The 9,894-nt window shown below is 44.2% G+C and overlaps 1 protein-coding gene across 1 annotated transcript in view; it reads left to right on the top strand.

The window, feature by feature from the left end:
• C3H2orf73 (chromosome 3 C2orf73 homolog) overlaps positions 1–8,501 on the top strand; it is a 34,580-nt gene extending 26,079 nt beyond the window's left edge. Inside the window, exons 4-5 of the mRNA XM_056563384.1 lie at positions 2,040–2,155; positions 7,985–8,501. Coding sequence (XP_056419359.1) covers positions 2,040–2,155; positions 7,985–8,131 — 263 coding nt within the window. The 3' untranslated portion in view covers positions 8,132–8,501. The remainder of the gene's footprint in view (positions 1–2,039; positions 2,156–7,984) is intronic.
• Positions 8,502–9,894: the final 1,393 nt, after the last annotated feature.

Here is a 9,894-nt window from a genome sequence, read left to right on the forward strand (position 1 = left end):
ATCACTCAATAAAAGGCTCCATATCCCTTCCGCACTTGCAGTGCAATGTCAGCAGCTCTTATCCATAACTCTAGGTCCTGTGCTGTGTAACATATGAGATGATACAGGTGTAGGGCCCGTGCACACTATGGAATATCCACTTGGAGAAATTCATGGTTGAGATTCCTGTGCAGCAGCCTCTCTTTTTTTTTTTTCATTGTGATACAGCTGCATTGTACAGACTGCGGAAATTCTAATTCTGGAGTCCACCAAAAGAATGAACATGTTTATTCTTTAGGCGGAATACCATTTGGAACTGCATTGCATTCATTACGGCGGCGCCTGCTCACATGAATTGTCTGCCCGTAATTTCTCTGAAGCTGACAGCTACACTAGAATAATGCTAGGCCTCGTTCACACTGTGGAATTTCCAAGTGGAATCTGGCAGAAAAATTCCACTTGGAAATTCTGTTGCAACAGAGTCCCATTTCAATGAGATTCCGCTACATCGTGCACACAGTGAAATTTATGCGGCGGAAATATCTGCTGCAGAAATTCTCATCCTGGTTAATTCTTTCTGCAGAACCTGCTTGGATATGCATTGTCGTCTATGGAGATGGTGCATTTCCGATCGGTCCTAGCGATGGCAGGTTGTGCGGACGCCCACTGTCTGTGGAATGTCCTCTGTAAATTTTCTAGACAGACATCCCACAAAAAATCTGCCACATTACCATACCCTATACTGCAAGTTCAGAGAGGATATGGTGCCCTAGGGCCCTGTTACATAGGGGGATTGGGTGATTTTGCTCAGTATTGTAGGGCCAGTGATCAGCTGACCCAACGGTTGATTGAGTCATTTTGACCTGTCAAAAAATCCTCAGCCAAACATCTCACATGTAATAAGGGATGTGCTGCCTATGACTGCAGCAAAGGGCCTGCAAAAATAATCAAATAATCCCTTCTGCACCCCTCCCCACCTGCTGCTCGGGCCATATAAATGCTCTGTAAACAAGCGCCAATCTTCTTTTAGGTTACATTCACACATACAGGGTCTGCTGCAGATGTAACTAAATGATTGAACACAGCATTAAAATGGTATTCCAGGATTTTTTTTCTTTTGACTATGCTACAGGGGCTGTAAAGTTAGTGAAGTTAATAATATAGTATCTGTACCTGTGTGTGACGGTGGTCTCGCAATTGTTATGTGATCTTTGCCATAATATTTATTTATAACAGCAAACAAAATTAAGTTGTCTCAGGTTTTCCCAGGTTGCAGTGCAGTTAGAGACATTACATCACTAGTCTGGTAATGACAAGGACCCTGTCGGAGTACCTCTTTAAGACTGTGTTGCACCAGTTTTCCTAACATCACCTCTAAGGCCATGTTCACAAGATGGAATTTCTGTGTGGAATTCAGCAGGAGAATTCTTCACAGACATTCCGCTGCAGCAGAGTCCCATTGGTTTCAATGGGATTCTGCAGCTCTGGGCACACAGCGGAATTTCCAAGGTAGATGTTTCTGCTGCGGAAATCCTGATTTCAGAGTCCGCAGAAAGAAAAGACATGTCTATTCTTTCTGCGGAGTCCGCACGGAAATTCATTGGCGTCTATTAGACGGCACATTTCCGAGGGGTTCTTGCACCGGTATGTTCTGCCAGCGCTCCGATGTCGGTGGAATGTCCGCACAGAAATGTTCTTTGTCTGAACATAGCCTACTACACTAGTACAAAGTCTTTTATTAGAATATTTTTAAATCTGAAGCTGCGTTCACAAGGTGCTCTTTTTCCACGCTTTTGATTAAAAAATTTCCTGTGATTTTGTAGTGAAATCACTGCAAAAATTCGATAATTTTACAGCGAGTGGGCAAATCACTGTAAAATAGTACAATTTTTTGCTGCGTTTTTTCCAGAATCACAGAAAAAAAACACATTAAAAACCGTGTGAACAGAGCCTGAAATGACTGTTGTGTCTTCATTTGCTAGTAAAGTATATACAATAAATCCTAAATGTTTCTGAAAACATTCATTTTCTATGTCATTAACACATGCGCTGTTTTATAGTTCCTCTAGCAACTCCCAGGGGTAGAAATCGGCTGCCAAAACTATTACAGGAGGAGATTTCCTTTTTGCATCAATACGATTCAAGATTAACACCCAATGAACCAATTCGAGGGAAGGTAAGAAAATACAGAATTCTTCAAGATTTGCCCAAGCATCCTATAAGCCCCATGGTCCATTATAGTAAATTGCTAATGTGCTTTCCTTTCTTTATTAATGGGAAGGTTTATAGTATGTGAATTGTGTAAAGTCTACAGGACCTGAAGTAGAAGCCCCTTCATACACGGGGGGGGAGTAAGGTGTAAACTTAGGATTTACAGCAGGATACATTGGTCTCTTGTTGATTTTACCAGTAAAAGCCTTTGCTTAAAACTACGTTAATAGTAAATTAATTCATGTCAATGGGCCTGACTGCTTTACAAGGCAAACCAAGTTTTTGTGTCAGTATAAACTCTTAGGCCTCTTTCACATATAGCTCCGCTATATGGAGCTACATACATGTATGTCAAAAAAACAAGAGTTTAGTGGTGACCAAGTGGAATCAGTTGTACTCCGACCCGTTTTGGGGGCCGTTCCATGCAAAAAAGAGCCTAACAGACCCTGAATTTACATTTAGTACCCTGTTTCCCCGAAAATAAGCCCTAGCTGGATTATCGGGGTTGGCTGCAATATAAGCCCTACCCCGAAAATAAGACCTAGGTCGGTGGTCTTCAACCTGCGGACCTCCAGATGTTGCAAAACTACAACTCCCAGCATGCCCGGACAGCCGTTGGCTGGGAGTTGTAGTTTTGCAACATCTGGAGGTCCGCAGGTTGAAGACCACTGACCTAGGCAATGCCCTGGCTGCAAATATTAAAAAACAAACTTTAACTTACCGTACCTTCGTACTCCTTTCCCCCGTTGGGACGTCTCAGAGCCTTCAGCCTATCACCGGCCGCAGCGATGTCCCACCTCGGCCAATGATAGGCTGAGCGCATTGTCATGTGAGGAGCCGGCCGACTTCTTACATGACAGTGGGCTCGGCCTATCATCGGCCGAGGCGGGACATCGCTGCGGCCGGTGATAGGCTGAAGGCTCTGTGACGTTCCCATCCCCAGGAAGCTGCAAGAACAGCGGAGGGACCATGAGGCCGGTTCCTTAGCAAGGGGGGAACGGAGGACGAAGGTAGAGTTAAAATTTGTTTTTTAATATTTGCAGCCCGGGCACAGGAATACAAAGAACAAGAAGTGCTAATTATTTGGCAGAGGGGGAGAGAAGCTGTGCTCGAGGGTGACATACGATTAGTCTCCCGATGTGGGGTGCAGCGCTGGGCTGATTAACCGGTGGCGGGGGACGTTGGGGGGGGGGGAAGAGCTGCACCCATCACATGATGATGATGGGGAGGAGGGTAAATATTGTTAAATGTTGTTCAATGTACATACCGTAAATAAATAAGCCCTACCCTGAAAATAAGCCCTAGTGTGTTTTTTGTGACTAAAATTAATATAAGACCCGGTCTTATTTTTGGAGAAACACGGTAGCAAGCTGATATTTATGCCATGAGCCAATACAACATAAAACAAAGCTGCAATTGCTGCAATAAGTATCTAATTTCAGTTCCTACTTTGCATTTGACTCTATATATTTTCATACATATGAATGCGAAAGCAGACATTTAAGCGCCCACATTGTACCCAGAAATACCCCTAAATTAAACATAGAAACACCCATTTAATTTAAATAAACACTGCCTATTTTACGGCCCGAAATGTTGGAAATCCCCGCTAAAAATTGAACTGTTGAGTGGAGTGGTGAGGAATAAAGACTAGGACATACAGTCATGGCCGTAAATGTTGGCACCCTGAAATTTTTCAAGAAAATGAAGTATTTCTCACAGAAAAGGATTGCAGTAACACATGTTTTGCTATACACATGTTTATTCCCTTTGTTTGTATTGGAACTAAACCAAAAAAGGAGGAAAAAAAGCAAATTGGACATAATGTCACACCAAACTCCAAAAATGGGCTGGACAAAATTATTGGCACCCTTAACTTAATATTTGGTTGTACACCCTTTGGAAAAAATAACTGAAATCCGTCCCTTCCTATAACCACCAATAAGCTTCTTACACCTCTCAGCCGGAATGTTGGACCACTCTTCCTTTGCAAACTGCTCCAGGTCTCTCTTATTGGAAGGCGCCTTTTCCCAACAGCAGTTTTAAGATCTCTCCACAGGTGTTCAATGGGATTTAGATCTGGACTCATTGCTGGCCACTTCAGAACTCTCCAGCGCTTTGTTGCCATCCATTTCTGGGTGCTTTTTGACTTATGTTTGGGGCCATTGTCCTGCTGGAAGACCCAAGATCTCGGATGCAACCCCATCTTTCTGACACTGGGCTGTACAGTACGACCCAAAATCGTCAGATCGTCAGATTTCATGATGCCTTGCACACATTCAAGACACCCAGTGCCAGAGGCAGCAGAACAACCCCAAAACATCATTGAACCTCCACCATATTTCACTGTAGGTACTGTGTTCTTTTCTTTGTAGGCCTCATTCCGTTTTCGGTAAACAGCAGAATGATGTGTTTTACCAAAAAGCTCTATTTTGGTCTCATCTGTCCACAAGACATTTTCCCAGAAGGATTTTGGCTTACTCAAGCTCATTTTGGCAAAATGTAGTCTTGCTTTTTTATGTCTTTGTGTCTCCTGCCAGAACGTTTCATTTCATTTAAATATCGACTGACAGTTTGCGCTGACACTGATGCTCTCTGAGCCTGCAGAACAGCTTGAATATCTTTGGAACTTGTTTGGGGCTGCTTATCCACCATCTGGACTATCCTGTGTTGACACCTTTCAAAGGCAAATCTAGATCTCTGGAGATGTACTTGTAACCTTGTGATTGTTGATATTTTTCCACAATTCCTTAGACAGTTCTCTTCTCCCCTTTCTGTTGTCCATGCTTAGTGTGGCACACACAGACACAATGCAAAGACTAAGTGAACCTCTCTCCTTTTTATCTGCTTTCAGCTGTGATTTTTAGATTGCCCACACCTGTTACTTGCCCCAGCATCACATGCTTGAAACAATCTTATTTTTCCACAATTTTGAAAGGGTGCCAATAATTTTGTCCAACCCATTTTTGGAGTTTGGTGTGACATTATGTCCAATTAGCTTTTTTTTCCTCCCTTTTTTGGTTTAGTTCCAATACACACAAAGGGAATAAACATGGGAATAGCAAAACATGTGTTACTGCAATACTTTTCTGTGAGAAATGCTTAATTTTCTTGAAAAATTTGAGGGGTGCCAACAATTACAGCCATGACTGTATACATGTATAGACTATACCTTTGGATAAGTAACAATTGCCAAAGTGGTGCCTGGGAATTCCCATTGTATAGATTAGCTGTCTGGCTTTTCTTGACGCCACCACTGTCTTCCTCAGTCTGCCATGGTTTCTTTGTAAATATTTTTATTAAGAAAATACAGGGTCCAGCTATGTCTACAAAAGTCCGGTACCCTGTAGAGTCTTTTTTTTTTTATAACTAGTGTAGAGGGATGTGGCATGATACTTCCTATAGTCCTTGTGAAGTCCATGGGTGCTACCTAAGGAAGTTGGTTAAGGTACCAAGAATGAGTGTAGCGAGTGGTACACATTTACAATGACCCTACTTCTGTGATAGATATCTGTTGGGCCAATAGCTATTCCTCTTACGCTCCCCATATACTTGCATGCTAGGTTTGGCTGAACATGCATGTGTTCCTAATGGGAATACAGGGATAGGATGGTGTCGGATACCTCTGGAAGTGGCTTATCTATCTTGAAATCATGAGGATCAGCCAGTCTTTAGATCTTTCTTTTTCCAGTGTAAACTTAGACCAGACAGTCTAAGAATGCAATAGACTTATCAAAGTGGTTCAGGCTGTTTGGAAAATCTCTCATATTCTTAGACTAGCTAGTGTAAGCTTAGACCAGTGTTTTCCAAACAGTACGTCTCCAGCTGTTGTAAACTACAACTTCCAGCATGTCCAGAGAGCTGGAGGCTGTCCAGCCATGCAGAGAATTGTAGTTAATCGTATCTGTCGGGAACCCGCCAAAAACGGGATGTTGGCATATACTGTTAACGGGAGCAGCGGACCCCATTCACTTTTATGGCCAAAAGGAGTCACCTAGTTAGCTATTTCAAAAGGACAACCGTCCTCATCATAAGTCTGCTAAAATAGGGAATACGTCCCGAATGGAGTCAATATGGGTGACCCCGTATGACCATAGAAGTAAATGGGGTCAGTTGCTCCCGTTAACAGTATATACCTCGGCATCCCGTTTTCAGCAGGGTGTTGACGGATGCGATTAGCGGTGACAGGAGCGTAGTGTGTTCATACCCTTAGGCCTGCTATAAGTTGGCTTCAACTGAGCCAGAATGTTGTGCCAGAATTCTGGCAGATTTTTACACCCCTTACCCTTTTTTCTGAGACCATACCCTTTTTTCAGGAAAGATAAAAAGTTTCTAAAATTCATAATAATTGTGACCTGAGTCATATAAGACAGTTTTTGGTGCAAGCTATACCAGAACTTTGGTGCATTTGCTATAGTCATTTTGCTCTATCACCTCTCAGGGGAGAGCACATACTCTCACCATACATATAATATAGTTGTCTCTTTCCACTAAAATTGTGGGTTCAGACGACTTTGTTCTTATGTGTATGATCAACTTTAGATGTTGGGTCGTGAGAGTTGAAGAGATGGGAACTCTCTAAAACATAACACCACAAAAAAAAAAACATTTGCCTGGCATTTGCTTTACTTTACACATGTATTATGCACCTAGTTTACTTTTTCTTATGTAATGATATTAGCCAGCACAGTGTGTACAGACCGGATGTAGAACTACTTTTACCATTAAAGGGGTATTCCAGGATTTTTTTTTTTAACTATGCTACAGAACCTGTGTTTGATGGTGTCAGAACCTGTGTGTGATGGTGGTCTCACAATTCCTCTGTGATTTTTGCCCCAATGTTTATTTTTAACAGTATACAAAATGTTTTCCAGGTTGCAGTGTGGCCCGAGACATTACATCACTAGTCAGGTGTTCAAAGGGAGCCTGTCTTTTCTTCAATGTGTGGAGCGACTGGGTGGGAGGGAGATCAATCTGCAAGGAATTGTAGTTTTGCAACAACTGGAGGCACCCTGGTTAGAAAACACTGGTCTATTGCATGGAAGGAAGCACAGGTGTGGTGTCTGATGTGTGGGAGAGAGAAAAGTTACATCACACTTACAAACAAGGAATCATGGAACTTGTAGTTGGAGGGAGGGAACTACAACAGGAAATAGCCATTTTACAAAAGGATAGCCTCAGTGATATGGAAATCTCACAACACAGCCATTTAGCCCCAAGACAAGCACATATCCTTTCTAAGCATGTCCATAACTGTCTGGCAGGTAAGTACTAAAATCACCTTATGGTGGATAACCCCTTTAGGTAACCCTTAAGTATAATCCTCATTTTCTTTTTCTAACAGTGGAATGTGGGTTGTGGGCAGTGACAGAGCAAATGCAAACACAGGAGTAACAACAAGCAGGGTAGACTTTCATTCATGTAGAAAATAGTAATATTTTCATTTTACAAGCGTCGGAGGGCCAACAAAAACAGAAAACTAAAATAACATGAACTTGAATAGTATCTAAGAGCTTCGGCGAAGTGTCTCGGAGGTCCTGTTATTAACTGGCCCCAAGGCTCTTCTGTATTTCGTAGGCTTAGATGTTGCTCCTATGTGTCATGGTCATATGGGTAGGAGGGCTTCACTGACAGGTCATTATGTCATCTCCACCGGTTCTTAGACCCCAGAATGATGTCCTGGAGAATCATATAAACATATGGAGGTTTGGCCCGAATTTCAGCTCAGTTCACAGCTGCACTTTCTTTCTGCCTCTGTTCCTCTGGCTAATGTCAACTTTGTTTCCTTTTTCAGCGTCATGGAGGCTTTGTGTGGAGAGAGATAAAAACAGAGAGTGGTTCAGCCGTTCCTCAGGGAACCAGGCTGTTCCTAAATGCCACAGGGTCACATGCACTCAATAGCTACAAACAGAAAGAGGAAACTCAGTGGAAAGCAGCATGACCTCACCCAATATCTGCCTGCATGGTTCCCAGCAGATGTTTTACGGCTGAAGCTCATTTCTCAAAAAACAGAATTCAGGGAAGAGCCAAAGACCTATCCCTAAAGTACAGGACAGACCGGGCAGTTCTCAGACATCCAGAAGAAATTCCCAGTCCTCTACTTGTAAAGTATTATCAAGACAGCTAGAGGAATCCAATGGGATATATGACTTTCTTCCTGCACATTTATAAGGCCTACAGCCGAATCATTGTGCAAACCTGACAGCAAACACTATCTGAAATCAATGTATTGGCTACATCTATAAAGTATATGGAAAATTATTCCTGTTTTACCCTTTTTATGTGTGCCTCCAAAAAGTCCTAAAGCGTTTAAAGGGTTACTCCGCCCCAAGACATCTTATCCCCTATCCAAAGGATAGGGGATAAGATGTCAGATCGCCGTGCTCCCGCTGCTGGGGAGCCCCGGGATCCCCGCTGCGGCACTGCGCTATCATTACAGCACAGAGCGAGTTCCCTCTGCACGTAATGATGGGCAATACAGGGGCCAGAGCATCATTACGTCACGGCTCCGCCCCATCGTGACGTCACGGACCGCCCCTTTCAATACAAGTCTATGGGAGGGGGCGTGGCGGTCATCACGCCCCCTGCCATAGACTTGCATTAAGGGGACGGGCTGTGATGTCACGAGGGGCGGAGCCATGACGTCACGCTGCTCCATCCCCTGTATCGCCCGTCATTACGCACAGAGCGAACTCGCTCTGTGCAGTAATGATAGTGCAGTGCCGCAGCGGCAATCCCGGGGGTCCCCAGCAGCGGGACCGCGGCGATCTGACATCTTATACCCTATCCTTTGGATAGGGGATAAGGTGTCTAGGGGCGGAGTACCCCTTTAATCTAAATAATAATAAAGTGGTGTTGTACAGTGACCCCCCGACCTACGATGGCCCCGACATACGATCATTTCAACATACGATGGCCTCTCAGAGGCCATCGCATGTTCATGCAGCATCAACATACAATGCTTTTGTATGTCGGGGCCATCGCATAAACGGCTATCCGGCAGCGCAGACTTCTTCAGCTGCCGCCGGATAGCCGTTTACAGTGTCCCGTGTGGTCCGCTGACGATCACTTACCTGTCCTCGGGGCTCCGGCACGTCCTCTTCGGGATCCCCTGCATCGTCGGCGCTCTCCATCATCGTCATCACGTCGCTGCACACGCCGTCCCGTCATCCAATAGGAGCGGCGTGCGTAGCGACGTGATGGCGGCGATGGAGAGCGAGGATGCCGGGGAAGCAGAGGCCTTGCCGAAGCGTCGGGGACACCCCGGGGACGCGGCGACAGCGATGGAAGGCGACATCCCGGGCAGCGGTGACGGTCCGGAGCGGCGGGGACAGGTGAGTATAACTTCCTCTACCATTGGTATACAACCTGCGGAGCGCAGTTTGTAGACCACTGTCCTATACTTTACATTGCACGGATCCCTCAACATACGATGGTTTCAACAAACGATGGTCCGTTTGGAACGGATTACCATCGTATGTTGAGGGACCACTGTATTATGTTTGTATTTTATAATAGTGCATGTCCATATAGTGGAGACCCTTTTTGGAGTTAAAGGGGTTGTCCCACAGTTAAAGGGGTATTCCAGGAATTTTTTTATTTTATTATGCTACAGGGGCTGTAAAGTTAGTGTAGGTCATAATACAGTGTCTTTACCTGTCTCTAACGTCTGGTCTCGTATTCTTATGTGATGTTTTCTCTGGA

Source organism: Hyla sarda, chromosome 3, assembly GCF_029499605.1.
Source record: "Hyla sarda isolate aHylSar1 chromosome 3, aHylSar1.hap1, whole genome shotgun sequence".
NCBI classification, from domain to species: Eukaryota; Metazoa; Chordata; class Amphibia; order Anura; family Hylidae; genus Hyla; species Hyla sarda.